This window comes from Chelonia mydas, chromosome 2 (genome assembly GCF_015237465.2).
Source record: "Chelonia mydas isolate rCheMyd1 chromosome 2, rCheMyd1.pri.v2, whole genome shotgun sequence".
NCBI classification, from domain to species: Eukaryota; Metazoa; Chordata; order Testudines; family Cheloniidae; genus Chelonia; species Chelonia mydas.
In genome coordinates this window covers 178,486,161-178,513,094 of record NC_057850.1, presented here as the reverse complement: position 1 = coordinate 178,513,094, position 26,934 = coordinate 178,486,161, and the positions used below count along the sequence as shown (strand labels likewise).

General features: G+C 39.3%; 1 protein-coding gene across 19 annotated transcripts in view; it reads left to right on the top strand.

Annotated features, from left to right (window-relative positions):
* Positions 1-26,934, top strand: part of ARPP21 (cAMP regulated phosphoprotein 21) — a 171,724-nt gene that overhangs the window by 102,363 nt on the left and 42,427 nt on the right. For 18 of the 19 annotated variants that reach the window (XM_043540683.1, XM_007057226.4, XM_043540686.1 and 15 more), the window contains 4 exons: positions 4,917-5,086; positions 7,252-7,356; positions 9,766-10,026; positions 20,078-20,204. In XM_043540683.1, the coding sequence (XP_043396618.1) occupies positions 4,917-5,086; positions 7,252-7,356; positions 9,766-10,026; positions 20,078-20,204 (663 nt within the window). Of the gene's footprint in view, positions 1-4,916; positions 5,087-7,251; positions 7,357-9,765; positions 10,027-10,290; positions 10,479-20,077; positions 20,205-26,934 lie in introns of those variants that run through there. The other variant, XM_043540687.1, reaches the window with a different exon arrangement.

Sequence of the window (26,934 nt, the reverse complement as noted above, 5' to 3'; positions counted from 1 at the left end):
GGGTCTGCTTACATTCTGTCTTCTTTAGTGGAGTTATGTTGGTTTGAGGAGGTAATAAAAACCAAGCAGTGCATAACTATTTCCCACTATACCCAGAGCTGGGAGCTGAAGCCTGTTTTCAAAGGTCTTGGCATGATGGAGCTTTTAATTCAGGAATGTTATTTGTAGTGAGGGCCACCATTTTATGTTTATCTGTCTCTTTATGTTAAATAAAAATAGTTCAGTGCCAAGACACAAACCTTTTATCAGCATTGGAAATACCTTTATAATCAATATAATGACAAGAAACTGAGAGATGAGTTTAATAAAAACATCGGCTTGAAAAACCATATTAAACCAAGCTTCCCGTAATCACTTTACAAGATAATCGCATTTGAGGCTCTTCAAGATACTTCAGCATTTGTAAAGGCAGAAAAATATTTTAAGTTTATATTTATATAGTAGGATTAATTTAACAACTTATTATTGAACATGCATGTGTTTGTTTTTTTTCAAGCTAAGCTGTTACAGTCTTGATTTGAGAGCCTGGTATTGGAGACGGGAGTCGGAGGATTTTAAATAAGTGTTCCTTGCAATAAATGGAGGAAAAAAGGAAACAAACCAGTCATTCACTCACACTTTTCTAGTTAACAGTTCCATCCACTGTGCTGGAATCTCTTGAGCAATAGGAAAGAAGCCATTTGTATGTACTCTGCAGGCCACTTTCAAGAAGCCCTTTCGTACATATCTCAGCACACCTGGACTGGGGAGAGCAAGTGAGAGCAGCCACTGCTGCTTCTAGGAACAGTAATGGCTGAGAGGGTGTGTGCATGTTTCTGGGCATGGCAAGGATGGGGCCATAGCTGCACCACACTTGCATGCCGGTAGAGTTCTTCTGGGAGAGCACTCTTTACACTTGCTGTACAGGGGTAGCAAGTCTCACTGCCTAGCATATGCCCCCCAGCCTCCAGGGAGCATTATGTCACTCACAGGCATAGTACCTCCCAGTAACACCATATGAATAGAGTGTCTGCTCCTCCCTCCCTAGCATGCCTCATCCTCTTTAGAGGCATAACTGAGCGCTCTGTGGATATGTCCACACTGCAGTTGGGAGCATGCTGCCCAGCATGAGTAGACAGACACGTGCGATCTCTGCTCGAGCTAGCACACTAAAAACAGCAGTGTAACCAGTGGTAGCACGAGCAGCAGCTTGGCTAGCCACCTGAGTACAAACACACCCAGACCTCCTGGGCACATATGTGGGTGACACACCCTAGCTGCTGCCTGTGCTACCCTGCTATTTTTAGCATGCTAGCTCGCTTGAGCTAGTGTGTGTCTGTCTACTTATGCTGGGAAGCATGCTCCCAGCTGCCATGAAGACATACTGTGTGTGTGGGCAGTGGGGGATGAGGGGGTGGATAGTCTGTATCTGTAAAAACATTGTTCAAATAGTATTTATGTGATTTTATATTTGTTTATTAGCACATATCTGTGCTTCCTTAACACTAGACAGACTGCTCTGTTTGTTGCTGTAGCTGATTTTTAATTACAATATAATTTTTAAAAAGTAGAAGAAGCAATTCAATTTAAACAGTCAGGTCCTAGTCTCAGATTTATAGCATACATCACATTGTCACTTGTGTTGAAAATAAACCCCGCTGCGATTCCTGATAATTTTTTAAAAAATACATGCTATAAATTAAAAGGAGTACTTGTGGCACCTTAGAGACTAACCAGTTTATTTGAGCATAAGCTTTCGTGAGCTACAGCTCACTTCATCTATGCATCCGATGAAGTGAGCTGTAGCTCACGAAAGCTCATGCTCAAATAAACTGGTTAGTCTCTAAGGTGCCACAAGTACTCCTTTTCTTTTTACGAATACAGACTAACACGGCTGTTACTCTGAAACATGCTATAAATTCTTCGTTATAATTTGAACCTAAATCTCTACATCTTCTTAAAATAAAATAGAAAAGAGTTTCCATGAGAAGGAGGCACTGATACTACAAGAGATTATCAAATATTATGAACAGATAAAAGATAAATGAAAAAGGAAGCTTTGTTTCTCATAATGAATAGATTTTTCTTTCACAGTGCAACATTGCTTTTTAGCTCTGTCTTCTTTTTCTTCTCCTTCTTCTTCTATTAGTTTGGTTACCTCCAGTTCTATCCTCTTTTTTTATTCTCACTGCTTGGCCTTTAAAGATTTGTCCTTCCTTTCACACTGCATAGTCACTCTGACTACATGATCCTCTTATAGTATCCAGAGACACAGTAATCAGAGAGACACCATGGTGTCTCTAGTCTGATTATTCTCCATGAGATCTGTAAATCTTACCAGATACCTCTCAACACCCTCTCTGATGTTGGCAATCCTCATTCTCTCTTTTAAGTATTCCCTCTTTCCTCCAGCTCTTTCTTCTTCACTCCACCTGCAAGAAGTTTGCTGATTCATTCATTCATTTATTTATTTATTTTTGTGAAAGGTTTTCATGTGCAGCAATATCTCTGCTTTCCCTACTCTTCAATCCACCCATTCCATCAGTCCATTTTCATCTTCCTTCTGGTCTCTCCTGACACACTCTTTGACATCATCCCTTCAACAATTAAAAACATTTTGTGTTTTATTCTTATTCCTTATCACTTTGGCTTCTCCGTCATCCATTGCTCCCTACGTCCGAGAAATAATTAATTCCTCAGTGTTTGCAACTGTCAAACACTAGACCCTCCTTTTCATTTCCTGTTTCAAAATTTTGCACTCCATTAGCTAATGCTCCAATCTCATCTTTAAGTTTACTTCTTTCTATCCAGTCATCTTTCTTGAATGAAGTGTTGTATTTGAAACGGTCTTCTTTGATATTGTTCTTGAGAACCTAGCATTGCCTTCTGGAGTCTATCATCTTGGTCACATAGTTTCACTCCTAGCTGTCTAGTTGTTCCTTTTTGGAACCCCTTTCCCTCTAGACTTCTCCACTATGGTGTTACCCTTAGTGAACTTCTCTATCTATCCCTGGTGGCCATCTCTGAATTTAACTTGCAAGTCCCTTCTGTGCAGATACTAATTCAATTTACCTCCTTCACTGTTCCAGTGGTTGCTTTATTGTCTGCCTCATCAGTTCCTGGCATTCTCATAGCTGTTGCCCTTTTGTTTCAAAAGAAGATCCTTAACCAACCTCCCCCAGTCTCCCATCTCCTTTTAAGCACTTTGAATCAGAGCATGCCCTCCAATTCCATGAGGTGGACCCAAACTTGGGGTGAGGAGGCATGAAGTGCCCCTCTGTGGCATCATCTCTGCCTTCCACAGACCCTGCTGAAGTTCTTTTGTGGGGATGAGACTGCACGGTTGGGGCCGAGTACATGCTCTTGCTGCTCTCCATGCCATAGTTGTCCTCCATAGAGCTGAGCCCCTCCTCTCTTTCAGGCAGTTTAGTCAGTGTCCCTCTTCATTCTGAGTGAAACACATGGCGAGCATGCAGCCTGGAGCATTCACATTTTAAGTAGATCAGGGTACACTCCTCTGAAAGGTGGTTAACTTCTAAATCTGGTCCTGTGTGTCAGAAGTGAGAAAAACAGATGGGTATTGAACAGCTTGAGCAGGCGGTGGGAGGAACTGGGAGCTGGTGGGTGATTAGGAGAGACTGGCTGGGGAGTGAGAGAAACGTACCTAATGCAAGACAGCCTTGCTTCAGTCAGGAATTGTGGCAGTCGTGTGATGTTGAGGTGAGAAACTCTTTATTTCACGATCAGCTTTCTAAGCCATCGAGTTCCCCTGCATTTCCCTTTCCATCTGAAATGGAAACAAAATGAATACTGTGGATGAAGTTCTACCTTCAATATGATGGAGGGAAGAATTTGCCCCATACATTCAAAGACACTTCTAGGGCTTCTGCTTGTGAATTTCCAGAACGGTCTCTTCTAGTCTCTTAGGACATTGTCCTCAAAAGTTTAGAGCCTTGTTTCTGAGATGTGAAACTACATTCAATTAGCAGAGTTTTTTTCCCCCTATTTGAACTACAATGCATTAAGCATAGTCTTATGGTTTGCATTCCATTTACATAGGGATGAAATGGGCATGAATATCTTCTGTCTCCAATATTTGTTCCAGGATGCAATTTCAGCATTAAGTTAATTCAGCAATGAAGCCGTTAAAGTACATCCTTGAAGTTCATTCTTTCAGCTTCTAACCATAGCATCTGGACATCTTGGCACAGTCCTTGTAACCTTCCACTCGTTTATGCACTGGACAAAACAGGGTGCTGTAACAAAAGCGCGTTCTGGCATACGTGAAGGAGTTACGAATTTAAGTTTCATTTATGTCATGCACAGCTGTACAGTAGAGTGCATGCACACCTCTACTTTCAGTCACTCATGTAATTGCGTGTGGCACGGCAGCTCTATAATTTATCAGCCTAGTCCCATTTTGTGCTTTACTCTGGTATAAACTGATGATGGAATGTTTTTGATCTCACCCTTAATGCCTGTCTATGCTCCTGCATTTAAGGATCTTCAGTCGTGGCCTGAGAAGTTAGAGAGAACAAACTGGAAATGTGTTTGTGATCAGATCAGTAGGAGCCCTCCGTAATCTTTCCACTGGGGGTTGTCATTCTCTTGCTGCATGCAAAAGGCTTTGGGTATTGACTGAGGCACAAACATGTAGTCAGAAGTACCACTCAGGGATCCGATGTACATCTCTCTGGTGGAAGAAAAATGATCAGTTACATCTTAAAGTGCTATTAACTAACAGATGCTACCAGGCTCAGCAGCAAATATAAATAGCTGCCGCCTTAACTGGAAGCATTGTGAGCCATGAGCACTTTAATGTTGAAGATCAATTAGTACAAAGAGAGAGCTGCCTCTAAATATGTGCCTGTCTAGTTTCTTTTAGTGGATGTTATGTTCTTAAAAGTATTCAGCAAATTAAGTGTATTTTGTTTCAGGCCAACCGTTTGTAAATCCTGATGGTACACCTGCAATATACAACCCTCCCAGCGGCCAGCAGCCAATTAGGAGCCAGCTTGTGGGACAGTCTCAGCAGCAGCCTTCATCCCAACAGCAGCAGCAAGTGCAACAAACACAGCAACAAATGGCAAGTCACCTTGTCACACAGGTACGGCAACTGTTGAAAGGGGAGCACAAGCTTTCATCAAGGCTGGGATGATTAGGAGTGTTTACCTTCCCCACAGAGCAGCACTATAATCTCAAAAAAGCAACTAGACAAAATGTCAGGGAGGGTTGTTTTTTCTTTTGAAATAAATCTCAAAAGAAAAGCTATCAAATATTTTCTGGGTGGATGGAACAGGTAGAAAGATTTTCATCCTGAAAATGATTATTAAATCAGGTGGTGTAGATGCGGAAAGGCTCTAGATTCCATTTGAAAAAATTGAAATGTGACTAAAAGCCCTAATTATTCTTTCATAGAGAGGTGCAATATGTAATTTTGTAAAGGGCTGGGATACTTGTACATAGCTCTGTTGATCTTTTGCTGAACACCTTGTAATACTCACAGCTTCTGAAATCAGTTGTATTGTTAACTGTTTCTGATTTCAGATTGTTAGTTTCTCTTCAAGTTTTCTTTGAGATCATTGTATGTTCTCAATTATAATGATGTAATAATAATACAATTGGTAAATTTGGTCCCCTTTAGCTAATTTAGGGGCCCTATTCTTCTAATTGTCTAAAATATTATATGACCTTCTTTGATGTAGCACCTGAGCACCTTTCCCCGTATAGTGTATGGATATGTCCTGTTGGCTTTAATAGGAGGTTCATGAACATATGTACAAGCAGATAGTACGGCTGTTTAGTTGTCACATTTTTATTCTCTACTTCTCAATCTGTTGAGGTCCACATGTGGGACAAAAGCAAAGCTCTGAAGGCTCAGTAATGGACCCAGTCAGTTTGGTATAACTTCTGTCTCACTGAGGGAAATATTGGAACCTAATAATAATAGTGCTGGAAGCCTTAATCAGTGTGGTCAGTGTAAACAATATATTGGCATCTAGCCAATATATTGAGCTCTAGGTCCCAAATCAGTCCCTCTCATAATAAAAGGGGACTTTTTATGAGAGAAACTGAGTGTTTCTTCATGGAGATTCCCACACAACACTTAATGGGTCTGAGAGATTTTTACCCCCAAATCTCTCAAGAAAAGCCATCCACAAACATTATCTAGAGTCCAATGGCTCTAGCCTCTGGATGTCCCCCAGATTTGTTGCAGTAGTGTGTGAATGGAGTCATGTTGCCAGAGAACTTTCAGGGCTCAGCTTTTACAGAGGTGAGAGGTTGAATCTATAAAACAGTAAATGCAGCCTAAGGCTCTATGAACTTATCATTGTATATACACCAGACCAGAGAGGAGGCCCTGGCTGGTCCAGCTGAATATCAACCTACTCCCTTAGCATGAACCCAGAACTACATGGGGAGCTCTCTTTAGGGCAAGGGTAGGGGATAGATAGACAGTATTGCAGTGCCCTATTTATGAACAGAGAGCAGTCCGGATTTGCACATGGAGAATTTCTCCATATGTAGATCTAAGGAGGCTTATTCTGGTCCCAGATCACCCAGGTGTAAATCCAGAGAAAAGCCACTGAAGCCAGTTAAGTTAATCTGGTTTTACTGAGTACAGAATACGGCCTAATATATATAACCTCAATTTCAAGATTCAGCTCTTCCCAATAATTTATAACCGAAAAGGCAGAATAGTACCAAGCTTGTGTAGGATTCATGTAAATGAGAGACTAAAATGAGAGGAATGCTAAAGCTATTCCTAGGTAAAACACCCTCCGTATGGTTCTGTATAAAAACTTTCTTTCATTTATCTAAACATCTCCTCCAAAGTAACTTGATAATCTCAATTTTGTTGTTACTTTTCAGCTTTATAATCATTAGTTTTCTACCTATGAAACACTCTGAGTTTAAATCAGCCATTAACAGGAAAATTCATATCTATGCATATGCTGTGCTTTTCCCCCTGTGATCTCTGTGAGTTATAGCATCTTGCTTTAGCACAGCAGCACACTAATAATAAGAAAGTAACCACGGTTTTATTTGTGTATCTCATGAACTTGAAATTCTGTTAGTCAGCAGAAAACAATAACAAAGAATCACAGGATTGAGGGACCAAAATGCAAGCTTAAAGTCACAGTCACTGATCTATTGTCTTTACCTGAAGACAGGTCACCTGCATTACCAGAGCTTTAGTTCCAAATAACAGTGTTTTGCTATTATCTAAGTCTTGGAGTGTTGTATTTATTGTCTCATTTTATTTTGTAGCCTGTTCAGGCTTTGCAGCCATCTTCCCAGTCAGTCCAATATCCAGCTGTTTCTTATCCACCCCAGCATCTCCTGCCAGTCTCTCCAACGCAGCAGTTTCCTGTGGTACTACAGATTTTTTTATTTATTTTTGTGGTGATAGTTGATGTGGGGTGGCTGAGGTGAGCATGTGTATGTTTGATAGCAATGTGTAGGAATGCAGGGCAACTCGTGTTAAGGTCTTTGTAAATCTCTCTTTTATCCAACACTTCTGGAATACTTTAGCATTTTATGTCCACAAAGTCTGGAGGAAAACCTCTTATGGATGTGGTGAAAGACTTGTGTGACATGCTTGATTCAGAATCTGTAGAAACCATTGTACTCTAAATCCCCTGGCTGAACTTGTTCCATGATCATATTGGAGCACTTAGATAACAGAATATTTGTGAAAGAGCTGCAGCTCTAAAGGCATGTGATATACCGTGCATCTTGACAAAGCACTAACGGACATGGAGAATAAAAATAGTGTACCTCTGGAGTCTGAATCTGGCCTGATGCTTACAAGGTGAAAACTATACTACTGTAGAATGAAACTGACATTTTAGTAGGTGGTACAGGATTCTTTTGTCCTCTGTCTTTCTCTCTCGTTTTTATTTGTGGCTAATGTCACCTGGTCATGTGAAAAGGTAGAAACAAAATGGAATAATGCCTTTGGGACCAAATAGTACTACTAACACATAGAAGAAAAGCACTATGTTTAAAGGCTCAGTAGTGGCTTATTCTACCCATCCACACACACTGGAAACCCTGTGGAAAAATTGTTGTCATGCATAGCAGATGTGTGTCCCAGCTAGCTCCCATAACAAGTATGTGACCATCTGTTTCATAGTGTCTCATTCATAGAAATGGATAGAGGTAGATTAATAATTGTTAATTTATTAGCTGAATTCCTCATTTTTCTCTTTGTGAGTTGTCATAATTGTTTTTCCAAATTCACTTGTTTAAAACTATTTGCCATCAAAGTAATGGAAGCTGTGGGTGCGCCATGTTTCTGATATTCAGGCAACTAATTCAGGTACCTAAGAATGGATGCAGGAGCCTGGATTTAAGCACACAGGACCAGATCCTGACCTACAGTTTTGAGAATGATGGCCCATGATACCTGTTCCCAGATGGAATTAGTGTAAACCTTAAAAAATGACATTTCTTGTGACTGTGAATTTGAAAAATGGCTTACAGCAAATATTCTGGTGTATTTATTTAAAAATCCACGCTTCCTTTTCAAAAGCCCTGCCAGTGAATGCATTATGCTAGAATATTTTTGGAGAGTGAACACAGTAAGGGTATGAACACAATCCAAGCAAATTCATTTAAAAATTCATAGGACTATTTGAGGGGAAAAAATTCTTTGCGGTGTTTGCCGTCTTCAGTAACGGGGTCTGAGCAAGCAGTTGGGGAACACAGTCTGCATGTTTATGCACAATGGAATGATAATATTTTCTTATTTCTCAGTGGAACGAAGCTTTCTTCAGGCTGTTTACCTCCAGAATGCAGGCAAATATTAAGACAAATGGACCTATGTAGGCAAAGCCCTTAGGGCCAGATTTTTAAAGGTATTTAGGCTCCAAATTCCCATTGATTTCACTGGGGCTTAGGCATTTAAATACCCTTTTAGAAATTCACTCTAAACCCTCACAGAGTCCTATTGAAGGCAATAGGAGTCTGCTCAGGCACAGCGCTCCACTCACATGGATCATTTTATAAGGTCAGGGCCTGATGCTGTTTTTACACCATTATACACATTAAGGGTATAATCTAGCTCCACTGAACACAAGGGAGGCATTGCCATTGACTTAATTAGGGGCCAGGATTTCACCTTCTATGCTTGCTTGGTATCTTGGTCCCTGCCCTAGCTAGATGGTGGTCCTAAGACTACTATATTACATGTTTATTAAAACCAACTGCATAAAAAGTCTTTAACTAGCAGTTGAGAGCTGCAAACTGCTCAGTTTCCAGATTACATATTTTTGCCTAATATTCTATTAAACTGTATGGGTTGGGATATTCAGAGGAATCAAGGGTGCCTCAATCACGTTGCATTTCCCTTGGGATACTTACAGAATCCCAACTCTAGTTATTAGAGTATCCTTGGTTAAGGAATTTTGTGTTTGTGAGGGGAACCCATACTTACAAAGTAGTGCTTATGTCCTTTCCGTTCAAAATGTGTCCCTTTGAAAGCATTAGAGTTCACTAGTCTTTAGAATATGGGTAGGATCAAAGAATTCCAACCAATGAGGAGCTGCTGTTTCTCCATGTGGTATAATTTACCTTACAGTCTGGAAGCATTTTTCAAGCAGTTTTCAGTGTTTTATTTTTATTTTCTATTTATTTTTGTTGGTTACTCTGAGTTGTTTGGTGGTGCGTGAATTTATTTTCACCTGCTTCTCATGCTGTTCTTAGAACCTGGCTCTTTGTTTTTCAAATGTCTGCTGCAAAAATCATGTTGATCATTTTCAACTGACTTTTGCCCCACAGCGAGATGACATGACAACACAATTTAGCCAGATGAGCTTAAGTCGTCAGTCATCAGGAGAGAACCCCGAGTCGCCTTCTGGTCCTGTCTACCCATCACCTATTATACAGCCATCTGGCCAGCAGACTGGTTATGTCATGGCATCCCCAAGTCAGCAGCTTCCCCCAGGAAGTTTTACAGGTTCAGGTCCACCAGTATCCCAACAAGTACTGCAGCCTCCCCCACCACCCCAGGGCTACGTACAGCAACCACCACCTGCTCAGGTAAGTAGAATTTTTACCTCTTTATTGTGAGTTTAGCACATAGCTCCAAACTCTGGGACTTCTGTTTAGCATCATAAATGGAACATACAGCATAGGCTGGGGGGGGAGGGGTAACTGGAGAATATCTTTTCAAGGAATTCACAGCTACTGTGGAGCAGATTCTTTTTGGCAGTGGGAAGTTTCCATCATTTCTGTTGTTTCATTGATTCCAACAACTCCTCCCTTCCCCCACCATCATTTTCTGAGCATTCATCTGTGTTCCAGGCTGTATCTGTACATGAATATGAAGGAGGAGGGTGAACAAACATTCAGAGTGCCTTTTCTCCTGTGAGCCACATGCATGCTAGCAGAGGTAGCCATTCATCATATTTAATTGACTTGAACATGTAAGACACCACAGATCAGTAATTTTTACTGTCTTCCTGAAGACTGATTATGTTTTACTGTTCGCCACCAAACATCCATGGATGTCTCCTGGGTATCCTTGCAGAACACAGAAAGTGATTACTGTCAAGAAGTAAAATGCACGGATGATTTTCTGGCCCATTTTCAAGGTATACATTTTAAAAAGTCAAATTTCCAACTTAATTATAGAAAACTGCATTTAACGTGCAGCTTAAAATGCTAAAATGTCATTAGTCGGGGTGGGGGGAGGTGGGGAAGTTGTTTTATCCTCTAGAAAAATATTTGTTTAAAAAAAATCCCACCAAACACTCTAGCATAAAATGATTTTAATCTATGGTGTTGTTTCTGTTAGTTATTCCTTATTGATGATACAACTGCAGTTGTTGGTATGTCTCTGCACTGTTGTAATAACAAAGAATGTGGATTACTAAGCTACTTTTAACAGACTTAGGAGTTACTGTCTCCTTATTTTACTAATTATTAGTACAGAAAATTAGAAGAGTAAGGGCTGTTCATGCCACAGAAGTTACAGTGGCACATGATACTTCTAAGTCTAAATATGGTGCAGCTATTTGCCCCATATATGTAATTTCCTGAGTAAACAGCTTGCAAAATATTTAATAGAGCTAAAATATTTAGCAGAAAAGCTTGGTCTTTACACGTGGAATTTGCCTATTTTTCAAATTGCAAAAATTCCACAAAATGGCAGTGTTATGAATTCATTTTATTATATAAAATATTACAAGAAATATTTTTCACTGTGTAGCGATTTGCCAAATGTCCAAAATTTAAATGTGTGAATTTGGGGAAGCGGGGGACAGAAGAAGTTGTAATATCCCCTTTTCCCCCACCCAAACTACATTATCTACATGAATAAGCAGAAAGCTAAAATCTTACAAGCTGCTCTGGGTTCTGTTCCCACATCTGTCACTAGCTTTTCTTAATACTGTGTGTTCTATAACATTTTCAAATATTATTTAATCAAACTTCAGAACACTCCTCCTAGTGAACTAGATAAATATGAGCCAGCTCTGTTTTACAGACTGAGGTTTAGAGAAGCTAAGAGATATGTTTCGTGGCTATTACAGTGAGTCAGTATTAGAATCAGGATTAGAACAAATGTCCTCTGTCTCAATGGGCCATGTTGATGCTGCTGTACCACTGACTGTGTCTTGTCAAGTCACTTAACCTTTCTGATCTTAAATTTCCAAATCTGTAAAATGGGGCTAATAATACTTACCTACAGGTACCTGCCTACCTGTGGCAAGGATATTATAATCCTGTATATTTTTGGATTTCATGTATCGATTTCATGTACATTACCAACATTTCTAGGGCTAGTAGGGAAGTGAGGTTGGAGGCACTGTGTTGTAATAGATTAGCCATAGGATTTTGTGTCAAGAAACCGGAGTTCTAATTGTGCTTCTGACACTGGCTTACTATGTGATGTTGTACATATCACTTAACTTCTGAGCCTCAGTTTCCATGTCTATAAGCACGGGGTACTGATGCTTATTTCAGAGGGGCATTGTGAGACAATTAAATAATGTTAGTAGAATGTTATATTGGTGCAAAGCATCAATAATGGATTAAGACTACCTTGGACCCGGATCCAATCCAACCAAGGGACCCTGCTGCAAAATTACCTATTCAACTGTGACTTTCCTGCCTGTCACATCTGGCTCTCCAGTCACCATGGTGGACTTTAGACATTGGACATTTGGATCCAAATATTGTGGGTCTGTGAGCCCCCTCCCAGAACTATGGATACTCCTTTAATTCGTATTTTCAAACAATTGTTAAGTGGTGAAGACGGGAACTAAAAGGGGGGGGGGGGACTATGTTAATTTCTCTAATCCATGGGATTTGGGTAGGAGAGAGAAGACAGATACCAGCCACCAGCAGCAACTTCTTAAAAATTCACAACTGTGAATTTTTGTGGGACAGTGGCTTTTAGCGTCTGCACATGGTTAATTGTGAAGACTTTTCATTTGTCTGATATACAAAAAAATTAATTTTGTGGAGAAAATAATAAGTGACAAATTTGGTGTTCATTTTTACAAAAATAAATTACGCCAGTTTTGCTCAGCTCTAATATTTAAAGACTTTTTGAAAAAGTGTTCTCAAAAATGAGGTTTCAGTAGCACTGAACTACAGGAACAAAGGACAATGTAACTCCGTATGTTTCTGTACTGTCCTTTTTCATGATTTCTTCATTGTAAGGGAAATTCTCAAATCAAAAGTAGATGTTCATTATCAGACTGAACATGTTTGTCTTTTGAAAGGATATTGTAGGTAACAGGGTAATTTTGCGGGGTGGGGGCCCTTGGTTGGATCGGATCTGGGTCCAAGGTAGCCGTAAAGAAGTACAGTTCTTCTGTATTATTATACACTATAATTAGTGATTGGAATTTAAAACAAAAAAGTGTTCTGTGTACCCAGATGGAAAACATATTCCATATATCAATTGCATTGCATGTTTCATACCATCTGTTATACAGTATGGTGTGTACATGGTCATCAATATATATCTTTATACCTAACTGACCATGTTTTAATTTAAAATACATGTACCATAAAATGCGTTTTAAATAGTGTCACAATTAATTTATATAAATATCCATGTGAGGCCTCTCATATTATGCAGCCACTCAATCATCTGCTCTGAAGTTGCTGCTTAATTGTGTTCGTGTAGCTAAGCGGTCGTTTTGAAGATAGCTTTCGAAGTATGAACCAAAAGTTAACCAATGAATGGATGTGTGTTCCTCACCTGTTCTGATCATGTCATGCCCTTTTGAATCCTTCTACTGACTTCCTTTTCCTCTGCATGAACTTCAAACTTGTCCTTGTTTTCAGTGCACTTCACAGCTCTGACCCACTGTTGTATCCATGGCATTTTTAATCACTTGTCACTTTGGTATCTAAGCATTATGTATGAAAGCTTTGTATTGGTCCAACTGATTCGGAGGACGGGTAGAGCTTCAAGGATAGGGACATGGAGCTGGAACCCACAGAGCTGCTGGTGGGGAGTGGAGCTCTTATGGAAAGGCCCTCTTCTACTGTAATTAAACTTTAATATACATGGAGATAGTCATATTAGAGTGCGGGGATGGGATTCCCCTGGATTCATAGATTCCAAGGCCAGAAGGGACCACTGTGATAATCTAGGCAGACCCCCGCTGCCCCCCCGCCATTAACCCAGGCAACAGAACTTCCCCAAAACAATTCCTAGAACAGACCTTTTAGGAAAACATCCAATCTTGATTTTAAAATTGCCAGTGATGGAGAATTCATGATAACCCTTGGTAAATTGTTCCAATGATCAATTACTCTTACCATTAAAAATTTACACCTTATTACCAGTGTGAATTTATCTAGCTTCAACTTCTAGCGACTGGATTGTATCATATCTTTTTCTGCTAGATTGAAGAGCCTGTTAAATATTTGTTAGCCATGAAGGTACTTACAGACTGTGATCAAGTCACCCCTTAAGCTTCTCTCCATTAGACTCAAAGAGCTCCATCTGTTTAGCTCATCACTATAAGGCATGTTTTCTAATTCTTTAATCATTCTTATGGCTCTTCTCTGAACCTTCTCCAATTTATCAACCTTCTCCTTGGATTGTGGGCGCCAGCACTGGACATAGTATTCCAGCAGTGTCAAATACAGAGGTAAAATAACCCACTCAACTCCCACTCGAGATTCCCCTATTTATGCATCCCAGGATGAGTAACAAACTGGAGATGCGGAATGGACTGAGTAGTCCGTAGGCTGCAGATGTAGTGGATTGTTCCGAAACATAGCTATATAGCAGTGGCAATAATGGCTAGGAAGATGTTGCTTTGATGGAGTAGGGAAGCAGAATGGGACAAACTGTGACCCATACGCTCCGTGTCACAAAGACCTACCCTATAAAATCAGCATCTTCCTAGCTACTATTGTCATTGCTGTGTAGCTGTTTCTTACAGTAGACCTTGAAATCTGAATAACTGATCCAGGGTGAAAGCTTTTGTGGCTCTCTGTGGGAGGAGAAGCTAAATAAAGCAGTTAAGATGCCTATGCATGCAAAATGTTATAATGCAATAATCAATGTAATGCAATCAATGTAAAAGCACTTCTGTGTCATAGAAGTTGCTGTTGAATTTATACCAATACAGCAGAGGCTTCAGTCTAAATGGCTAATTAGTTCCTGTAAATATAGTGGCAGTGAGGTTTCTAGTAGTTTGCCTCTGGTATCATGCCACTTGAATACAGCAGGGCATTGAAAATTTGGGAGCAGGTCCAGCTAGAAAGAAGAAGAAAGAAAGTTGTCCAAGCCTGCAAGCCTAAAGAGATCTTACATTAATATATTAAAGTTTAATTAATGCTGGCTCTATTACTAGTTCCAATGCTCCCTTTCCCATTCTTCATCAAAAGAGGAACCGACAGATATTAAAGTCGTACATCTAAGGGAGGGGGGAAGCCCTTTGTCGTCTTCTGCTTCCTCCTCCCTCACTGCATATTCTAAATCTGGTTAACAGATTCAATATTCAGTAGCATAAACATAATGATCTGTTGTTGTCTAGCCTCTCCTGTGTGGGCTTTGGCATCATCCTGTGAGAAACAAGTTCACTAGTGGAAACTAAGAACAGTGATCTGATCTGGTTTTGCTTTTCTCCATTTCAATGGCAAATTCCTACTTTATTTTGCTTTCCATAACCATAACTAGGCATTTCTGGGCCTGGGACAAGTAAGCATATTTGCGTCCCATACTGTTTTTTCGTCATTTTTCCTCCCCATTTTTCGCCCCCTCCCACCCCACCCCGCCCCTCCGGCTTTGCATCCTGGGCAGCTGCCCCGCTCGCCCGCCCTGGTTACAGCCCTGTCACAATAATACACCTCGTTCATCCTGGCTGTTTTCCTCTGATGCTGACAGCCATTCTGACATGCTCATGGCCCAAGCACTCCAATAAAGGACCAGATCACCATGCTCCGTGAAAACATCACCAGCACTGACTAAAGGGCAAATTGTCTCTTCTGCCTGCATGGTTGAGGGGGTAAAAAAATTGCGCTGAGCAGAGAGATAGTAACAGAAGCAGCATCCCTCACAGGAACAAACCACCCTTCGGAGAATGGGATCACAGATGAGAAGGACATAGGGCTTGGAGGATAGTAATGCTTCAGACACCGTACACCCATGGTTCTCTGATGGTGGTCAGTCTGTTAACTTCACTTGGTTCTTTGCCTGTGTTGTGGAAGCTTATCAAAGGGTGGGGGACTAGCAGTCAAGAAATTTACTCAGAAAGAGGCAAAAAGCCTCCATGCACGTGGTCCTTGACTCATGCTTGGGAATGTTTACTAGTTCTGGGGGACATACCACTTTATTATGCCACACAAGGGACTCCGTCACCCTGAGAGACCAACTCACAGATCATTAAATCTATTTTCCTGCCCTCAGCATGGGAGTAGCCAACGAAGAGGACAATAAATCCCTAAATTAAGACAAAGGCAAGCCAGCCAGGTGACTGGGAGGCATTTATGTATCCAAAATCTCCATAGGTCAATGTAGACCCTGTAAATTCTCTTATGTAAGTGCAGTTGCGAGTTACACATGCCTATTGAGAGAATTTATATTTTCCACCCCCCCAGCAGAACTATTAAATATGATAACAGCATTACAACTGGTTTCATTAACAATCTCTTGAGGAAGGTGTAAATTCAACTCTAACCAAATTTGTTGATCACCTTTGGAATAGAAAACATACATGCAGACAGACTCAAACTGTAAATTGACCAGGAGAGGTTAGGAGAGTGCAGTATGCTGAACAAAATGATTTTCAAATAAATGTAAAGTCCTGCCCCTAGAGTGAGAAAGTAAACAGGTTTTCTCTAGTTTGTTGGTGTGCTATCTGGAAAGCCGTCTTAGAAGGACCCGAGGGTGATGATAGATAGCAAATTAAATAGGAACAAAACAAAAAAAAGCCATTGCTGTTCACAGATCTCTATACGTTATACAGGGGATCACATGAAATATGTCCAAGTGATAATGCCATTCTACATAGCACTGGTGTGAGTGTCTTTGGAATATTAGGCACAGTCTGGCACAGTTTAGGATAGATAGGAAGAAAATATGTTGGAGAACAAAAATTACATAAGGGTTGGAGGTAAGATGACCAGGTAGCAAGTATGAAAAATGGATATGGGTAGGAGGTAATAGGAGCCCATATTAAAAAAGCCCCAAATAGCCAGACTGTCCCTATAAAATCAGGACATCTGGTCACCCTACTTGGAGGACAAAACACACAGAGAGACTGAGTTAAGCTTAAATACTGTAGTTTATAAATAATTATTTATTATTAAATAATTCAGTAAGTAAACTCAAGAAGGAAATGGTAGCCTATACATGGCTTCAGAATAATAACATTAATGAAGAAAGGGGATTTTTCACAATGTTAGGAGGCAATGAGTTGAAGCTGAAGAAGGAAACATTTAGGTCCAGTGTACACTAGAAAGGGTTTGATGATATAGTTATATCTGTATAGCTATAAATCTATAGAGATATAGCTATACTGGCACACCCTCCTAGTTTAGGCAAAGCTTTGGCCAATATAATTTATACCAATTCTCTGACTGAAATAAACTGTGCCAGCAAAAGTTTATAATGGAAACCTAGCCTTAGATTAGAGGAAAAGCTGTTAACATCAAGTAAAGCTGGGCATTTCAGTAGACTAGCCGGGAGATGGTAATGATTTGTAGTCAAGCACAAGTAAAAGAAGATGTTTGTGGGATTGAGGTAGCAAATAATTCTGCAAAGTGCAGGAGGTTCAGGCTAGATGATCTACGTGGTCTCCTTGGTATCTATGATTCTATGAATTCTACTGTTCGTTAAAGTAATACCACAGTGGGCAAATATCAGTCTTGGATTACTTTTGGGGGGAAACTGTGTCTGTAAGCTGAAGGAGAGCTGTACAGAAGACAAATTAAAGTATATCCAACAAGATCAATAAATCACTGATAGTCAGCCTAAAATCCACTTTAACCTATGTCTATATTCTGTGTCAAGCCTTTTTTTCATGTCTAGTCTTTTAACAAAATCGTCTATTCTTAGCAAGTCATCCATGCATGATTACTATCAAATTCAACCATTAGTCACCCCAAATTAAATGATTTTCCATCTAATGCTCCATGCCACTAACAACATTTTTCAAAGTGATAGATTGTTGTACTGATAAGCTACTAAATGGAGTATATAACAAATGCATTCAGTTCCAGTGAATTAAAAAAAAAATCCTTGTAGTTACAGAGATGAGTTAGTTCATGGCTGTACAGTACTTTTAAAAATGTTAAGTGCTACTGAGTGTTATAGCAGTTATTAGAATGGGCTAAGCAGGTTCAACTAAAATTTCAGTTCCCGACCTAAATTGTTTGGGCTACATTTTTAATTTAATACCTATGAACTTTCCATGCAATGATTAATGGCAAGAGGTAACTCATATTGTTCTCAGATGGCCATTTATTTTTAAAAGTTTTAAGAGTGTAGCCACTTTTACCCGTGGTGAGTTTGCCTTATTAACCTTGTCCTGCTGGGGTAAAATTCGATCATTCATTTAAAACTGGGATTTTTCCACTCCAGACAGTTAGAGAGCTTTCATTAGATCCGGGGACAAATGTTCCTACACTATGCCCATCACTTGTTTTGCAGTATTCAAAGATAAAGCACAGTTCAAAGGCAGGCTACAATTCAGCATTACCTCATGTTATTCAGAGCTTGAATAGTGTTCAAATTAAATGTGTTCAAATTAAAGCATTAATGGTTTCATTCTGGCTGGTTGTACCTCACGAAACAAAGCAACGGTATTTACATGGGTTCAAAAGGAAAAAACATGGGCAAAGATTTGATATCTTGTCCTCTAAAGTCTGCCAATTTGCCTGGAGTTCTCTTCCCTTCAGCCACCTCCCCCAAATCCAGGTTCCCTGATTCTCAGTCTCCCTTCTCCTTATAATTCCTTGTGTCCTCTCCCCACTTCCCGTCTGTGGTTCACCGTCATAAACTGTGTCCTCCCCTCACTTTCCTCCTTGTAGTTCTTCCTGTTCTCTTTTTTCCTGTAGTTATCACCATTTTGTAAAATAGTGTCCACTGGGAAACTTCTGTGAGAGTTTTCATACAGAGCTATAGAAACATTAACCAAAATGGCACATCTTGAGGTGATTATGTAGTGGGTAAAAAACTTAATTAGACCCCTTTCAAGTACACTTCCATGTGCCACTATGGCACTGTATATTTCTGTAACTTAGTTCTGTTGCACCTGGTAGTTTTTCTCTGGTGATAAAGAGCCTTGTATCTCTGAGATTTTTAGCCTATTTTTAAAGGGATTCTGTTGACTCTTTAAATACCTGTCATATATGGCCTTATTCTGTTTACCATTACTCTCATTGAGCAATACTTACTCCATGAGTAGTCCAGTTATCTCCAGTGGAACTACTCCTGAGCTAAGGTACTGCTCAGCATGAATAAAGGTGGCAGAATCTGACCCACATTTACTAATTCCCTGTTGTATTAAAAATAAAAAGCATTTTGTCTCTTTTTTGAAAGAGGCCAAATGCTATATGTGGAAACAAATATAATTCCATTGGTTTATAAAGAAGCACAGACATACATTTCAAATAGTCTAAGAACAACAAAAGTTCTCATGAAGATCTTGTAGAGGTGCCTCTGTATACTTTATATTTTATTTTATTTATCATAGAATTGTTCCAAATGAAAATGAGAAATATGGAGTGCTATTGAACTCACTAAGGGCCAGCGCAAAACTGTTTAGCTCAGATGTCTCTGTAATGATGATGAAGAGTGTGCAAGAAAAGTCACTGTGTTCAGTTGACCTCAACTTGCATTTTCAAATGTGTGGTGAGGCGGTTTAGTATACTCTGTTCTGTAACATAAAATAGCAAGCAACACTAGCTAACTCAATACCTACTAAAAGCTTTTGCAAGAGGAGGGATGCTAATAATTTTTAATCCATAATATATTCCTGCCAAATGTGCTAGAAGCTTTAAAGGGAGAGATTCATGCAGGTAAGCATTTATCCATTAAAGAGGGATAAGCTAACAATGGAGATTCTCTTTCATACATACAAATATCTCACTTTTATACAACATGCACATTTTGACTCCAGGCCACTTCTGCTCTCAATTGTCCATTTAATCTTTTCCCCAAAGTTTATTTAATTGTTTTCCATATGGTCTGTAGTACATACATATTAGCATTATCATTTTGTGCAATATGGTACTTCTGTGATTTTGGGGTGGGGGTCTCTTGTTTATATGTAACATTGCTTACACAATTTTAAAAAATAGCTGCTATTTCTCTCTGCTTCTCTCTGCGACATTAAATTAGTTGAGAACAAAGTAATTCACTATTTGAAGAACATTTTTATTCATGTTCCTGCTTCATTTAGGGTTTTTAACTTACACAGTAACGTTGTTTAATCCTTAAGACATTGATAATCACATTGCAAGAGAAAATTAGAACTAAGTGACAGTGCTTGAAAATGTACTATGCAAATCTTTTCTTTTGATGACTGTAAAACTAAACTACTTCACGTGACTTTTTTCTGTATGTCTTCAGTTTTTTTCATAAGTACTTAGTCAGTGTTCTTGCTTTCCACAGATGCCAGTGTATTACTACCCATCTGGTCAATACCCTACCTCAGCAACTCAGCAGTACAGACCCATTGCCTCAGTTCAGTACAATGCACAGCGGAGTCAACAAATACCCCAGACTGCACAGCAAGCAGGTATTTGCATCTGTTACTCATTTCTTCAGCAGTTCGTGTTGCATTTACTGATGAACCTATTGATCGTACTTTAATTTTGGGCTTGAAAAGCTAGCGTTGAAAATTGGCCATTTCAGTAAGTTGAAACAGTCAAAAAACAATTTTGCTTGGAAAGCCATACCGTACAAGAAAGGAAAGCACGCTTCAGTGCTGTCATCTAGCATGCGTCACACAGCGTGGTTCTTACTGCATTAATATGTTACATTTTGGATAAGAAGTAAGACAAGTAGCAAATTACTGTGATCATTCATACTTCATTGGAAAGCCAAGAGTTACATTTTATTTCCTTAATCATATGTGGCCCCTAAACGTTTTTAAAACAAGAAACCAGTGATGGAAACATTTAGGGGGCATTCTGCTCTGCAAAGCTGAAACTGTATCTGTGATATGGAGCGAGCAGATAAAAGGCAGTCTTTAGCTTGGTAATAGTCCACTATTTTCCTCCTTTCGAGGTTAGTGTTCATGAAAACAGCAGACAATGAGGTACTCTAGAGTCTGTGTGGCACCCACTTGGATGTTAGCTCCCTGCAGCGATGGGCAGTTGGAAGGGGGGCCGTTACACTGTAAGAGAGTGAGTAGCAGGTCTCACAGTGAACCGGTCTCTTTTCCTACTGTGTCATGCCACTCCTAATTAAACCATATTAAGGATGGGGGAGACAGAGTGAGACTGATGTTGTTTGATTTTATTTGTGCTGGTGCAAGGTTCTTTGTGTTCCTAATGAATAAACAGAGCTTCTGTAAAAATCATTGATTGTCTGTTTTTCCAGTGCAAACCTCCCCCATGCTGTGTCTCAGACAAGTATTAACTTTGGTCGGAGGGATTGTTTCACCACAGGGTACACAATCATAATTGTGTCATGTAGGATAAAGCTCGCTGTCTGTCTATTACTGTCTAGCTCCAGAAATGCAAATGGTTTGATAGAAATTCCTGTGAATTTTGTGGTGGTGTGTTTTTTTGTTTATTTTTTTTTTAATGGAAAATCAGCTTCTCTGCCAAGGCTTTGATCCACAAGTCCTTTAAGATAAAAGTCAATAGCATAGAGATGAGAGATGGGAAAGATCTATGGGGTCATCCAGCCCACTCCCAATCTCTTTAAGGTGACCGCTGACAGGTTTGTCACACTTTATTAGGCTTCAGAGAAAAAAAGCCATAGCAATACACAGTTATGATTGATTTGAATGATCAATGGTTCTTCTTTTAAAGCTGTCCTGTGTTCTAATAAAACAGGTGCTGGTTTTGGTCAGTATGACTGGTGGGGTGCTTACTTTCCGATTTCATAGCTTTGGGAGACTACAATTCTCAGAGAGATGTAATATTCCATAAAGGCCATCTATCTCTTCTAATATATCTTATCTTACAGTATGGTACCATATTTATTATCCATATACAGTAGATCTTTGAACCTAAATGCAGATTGAATTGTATGACACTATTTTGGTTGACTGTGTTGTTATAAAACCATATTTACTCTATCAGTTAAATGGTAGATCAGTAATGTGAAAATTATGGTAATTAAAGTACACATGGGACACATTCTGAAATGCTTCAGCAAATTTTTCACAGAAAAGTCAACTATCTGATCTTCAGAGGGACTATCTGAATACCAGGTTTAATTATATACCATAGTGTAGTAACCATTGTGTTTGGGTACAGACTACGTAGGGAAATCAGTTGTATTTTTGCTCATGTGTTTTTCATATCGTTTTTCACCAATGTGTCTGCCAAGGAATTTGGTTACTACAAGAAAAATCTCTTGAGTTGGGAAAATTGTCAATATCTTTAAAATTCCTCCTTTCAATTATTGACAGCTTCATTGGAAAAATAATTATTACATCATGTCCACATTCTGTGATGAGAGTTTAGTATTTCTTTAATGATTGTTTTAAATTTTTACCCATTGCCCAGGTCCTAAGACTTGCTTCATAATCAACTGTTTTGAATGGGTCCTAACTATGGGCCAGCTTGAACCCTCTCATAGAGATATTTGCATGAGGGGAATAGGGGTGCCAGGAAACTCCACAAAGAAAATCTTGCAGTTTCCTACAGACCTTCTCTTTAAGTGAGAGAGATTAGGGAACAAGGCATGGGTGGCAACCTCCCAATCTTGCTGACCCTACAGATTCACAGGGAGGGGAACCCAAAGTCCCATGCACAGGGTCAGCCCCTACAGGCTGCTGCTGAGACACCATCACTCCTGTTGGAGTTGTGCTCTATTGGGAATGAATCCTGGGCCATCACAACAACTGCTATGTGAAGAAGAATTAACTGAAGGACAGATACCCAAAAGGTTTTCCTCTGCCTTTGTGGGAGAGAGTTCCATAGAGAGCGCCTCCTACAGCCCCTTATGCAGCCAGAACCTAAGGAGACTGAGCTCACAGAGGGACTTCAGTGGGGTGAGGTAGAGAGGAGGATGCTGTGAAGTTAGTGTTCTCTTACCCCCACCTTCCAGAACTCCAGGGTGATCCATCTTACCTGCTTCCTCTCTGCTTGAAGAAGCAGGGAGGACACTTGGGTCCTATCATTTTTTTTCCTTGATTTTTGTAACTGAACTGACTCATGCCCTCAGATTTTCACTCGTATTTATAAAGGTAAATCTAATTATCTGCAGTGATGCATTTTCTTCCATTACCTGAAGCAATATGGATATCCATCTTGCTATCGACTTATGCTTTGAAATGTCTGAAAATGCCTCTGAGAAAGTAAGTATGGAGAGACAGAAACTTTTCTTGGGCATTAACTATATATTTAGATGATATTTTCTTTATACTTGCAGCCAGTGAATAAATGGGTAAGGATTGATTATTCTATTTTTTCATGTTCTTTCACTTCACATAGCATTTGGAAAGTCACTAATCTTCCAGAGTTTGATGGATATAAATTATATTTCATGAAATATAATAAAGCACAATGCTTATGTTACAAATTTACTGCAGGCTATTCACTAGACATTCAAACTCTCAGGGGAAAAAACTCCTTTGGATATCCATTCAGCTACTGCAGGAACATACACATGACCACTTAACACCAAGTACCTTTCTGAGCTATGCTACTTTGGGTTGGCTAAGTACATGTTCCAATCAAAAGGCAAATATTTCAAGCTTTATGCAGTGTTGCAGGAAATTACCTTCAAATATAGAATTAAGGACCAAGATTGAGGTTAGCATTTGAGCAGAATGTGAGGCAGCCATGGCTCAGTATGGAAATTTTAAAAGAGACCTACAGATAGTAATGATGGCTGCAGAGAGTGCAGAAGAAGACTGTGTGAGGGTGAACAAAGGAGGCAGACATGAATGAGGCAGATGAAAAGATTGCTCCTGAAACATCTTCCCTGAAGATTTATCACTATTTGCTGCTGGTGAGAGAAAACTGCTGCAATAAAGAGAGGCATATGGGAGTCCGAGTTGTGTGCCTACCAGTACAATAACGAATGTGACCAGGGATATGTTAGGAGCCTCAAGCTCAAAGAATGTTTATTAAAATAAGAAAGTTTTCCTGCCCAGGAGGGTTTTGGAAGCTTTCATAGCTCCGGCAAGGTGTTGAGGTCTGTCGTTTTCCCACTTTGGGCTGCAGAGGGTAAGGTTTGATCTAATTCCAGCAATTTGTTTTTGTTTTTCTTAGAAAAGGTCTCTTTATGAGTGGAGCAACAATAATGACTTTTACAGCAAACGGCTAAAGTAAAATGTCAGTACAGCATCCTTAATGGTTAAGGGACTCTGTATTCACTGATGGTTGTGTGAAAAGAGAGCAATATGAAGTTAAAATGGCTCCAGGGCAGAAAAAAAGATGAGCTCACCTGAAATTAGATTAGGATCTAACAGCAGTAAATCATTTGGCGAGAGGGGTGAGAACTCTGGATGGATGGATAGATAGATTTTAGAGTGCTGCCTAGTATGAGAAGATAAGTGACTCATTTCTTGCAAAAGGCAGCTTCACAGAGGGTTTCCCATAGAAACCTTTTGTCATTTACAGTATATTAATTTAAATTCAGAATGAAACCACAAAGACACAGCCTTAACAGTGTTGCTTACTACAGAGCAGTGGTGTAGCCTTTGAAATGCTTAATTTTGCTTCATGTAAATAAATAATTTGTTGTTCTTCATTGCATTCCCGCCGCACCAGCACTTGGGCCCAGTCCTGCAAAATGCAAAGATCCTAGAAGTCAATGAAAGTGTAGTCATTAACTTAATGAGAGCAGGGTCAAGCCATTGGCTAGTGCACGGTACATGCACGGTACATTTTTAAATGGATCATTAGAATATTTTCAAATGACTTTACTCAACAAATAATAATTATATGTAGGAGTACTCTCTTGATATGTTCATCTTTGAGCTTTATAGTAAAGAACATTGCCTTCCTTTTCTTTGAAAATCAAGAGATAAAATCTGTACAGGTCTGGGCTCAAGTGAACGTTGTGAGGGTCTGTGTTGTGACAAGGAATTTCTGTAATTTTTAGACCTTCCCAAATATATCACTGTATTCCTTGAACTGTGGAGTTTAGTTTCTCTCTGGTCAATGGACATTTACCACTCTTTGATTTTGTCTCATCTCGCTAATATTTCAATATAAAAAATACTGGCCATTTCAAGCAAATAGATATATCTCTTTTTGTACCATGGAACACCTGGTTTCTTGACTGAGTGAAATGATATTTCTCTATTCTCATACAGCAGTACTATAGTGTTGTATCTCAGCCATTATCAGCAAGAATTGTATTCGCTGACATTGGTATCTCGGTAGTAGTAGTTTGAAAGCATTTAAGCCTCGTTCTTGTCCTTGAATGATAAAATGGAAATGTATTCAGTGATGAACATTTGTTTTTTATCACAGTTGATGAAATCAGCAATGGAATGATTTATATCAGTGTGTCGGTGTATTTATTTTCAAAATAATAATGCTTAGCACAGAGAGTATATTTCGTTTTTAAAGTGCTTCACAAATATGAGCTGATGAAGCCTCAGAAACACCACTTTGGGGTAGGTAAGTATTATTATGCCCATTCACAGATGAAGAAGAATCTGAGGTGGACAAGCCATTTACTTTCTCTGCCTCACTGTACACTATACTTGTAATATATCAGACCTGCTCTAGACATTACCAATGTGTGATGGAGCTTTGCCGGATCACTTTATATACATCACTTTGCCTGGTCTATAGTTTAACCATGGCAGTTAGTCTGACTCATCAGGTGCCCTTCTCGCTGGCAAGTTCTGATATAAACAGCAACCAGGGCTCAATTTGCGCCAGGGCTTGCCAGGGCTGAGCCCCAGCACCTCTTTGCTTGGCAGTTCATAGCCCCAGCACTTCTAGGCTTGCTGCATCAGTTATGAATGTAAAAAACTTGCTTGAGCCCTGACACCTAATTGCTTGATCCCCAGTACCTCTTTCATTACAAATTAAGCACTGACAGTAACTAAATCCTACAGTACCTTCTTGAGCTCAGTAATGAAGACTATCTATTGAGCAAATCAAAGCCTAAGCACTATTGTGTTTGGTTGGAATACCTTGCTTCCAAAACTTTTCAGAAATGCAGCAAGCCCACAGAGATTAACATGGGGTTGGATGTAATTGGATTTTTGTTCTGTAATTCTGTTTGAATGTACAGATTTTAGGATTTCATAGGCATTTGAGACCCAGTAAACATTGCCATTATAACTCCTTTCAATTTGCATAAAGTCGCCTATTCAAATCTCCCTGCATTGCTCCAACATGTTATCTTTCTTTTTTAATCATCACTGCTTTTTCCTGAAAAGCAGAACAATTGACTGAATACAATAGCACCTCTGTCAAAAGAATGTAATTATGGGAAGCAGATATATATTTGAAAACGACATGGATGCAGTGGTTCCTTTTATGATAGGTATGCATGGATATTCTGTCTACAGCAAATGTTTGTCTCAAAGGAGAGGTAATATTTCTGTTAGCATTTACAGTCTCCAGTAAGAAAAAAAAGGTTTTGCCTCTTTAATGTTTCTCTGAAGCCGGTTTTAAGCAAGACAAGATGTACCTTAATGGAGCTATAAATGTGTTTAAACAGAATAATTGAGTCAAACTGACAATGAAATAATGCTTAATCTAAGCTAAAATTCAGTCAGGTGTCAACATAATTGAAGGGTTTTTATCTTCAGATTTCCTTTACTCCTTATTGTCTACTTAAAGCATCTTCCACTATAAACTTTTCTTTTTCTTTTTTTTTTTTGTAAAGTGTCAGGCTTAAAAAATAAAATGGTTTGGTTTGCCATCAGGGTCATTACAGAACCTTCCAAAGAAGGATTGCAGCTTTCTACCTTCATTAGCAGCCTGACAAGCAAGATTTCATGGTCCATGACAGATTTGTTTACATTATTCCATCTGTATTTTACAGGACGTTCTTTGTACTTATACAAGCAGTAAACAACTTTTATTTATTTTTAAATAGCTCATCCAAAGAAAAAGTAATTCCTTACTGGTGATTATTCACTGCACTAATGAAACAGAATTGTACTTCTGGTGTCCATTTATGTTTGATAATCAAAACAGTCAGTGGGAAACAGGGTTTGATACATTTAGCCCTTAGAGAGCCTTGTGAGGTATATTTCTGATTTTCATGAAGGCTTGAAAGAAGGAAGATGGACATCAGAATTGCATCGTTATATGACACTAAAATATGGTGCTGTAAGACTGTATTACACTAGCACTGGCATAGCACTCTAC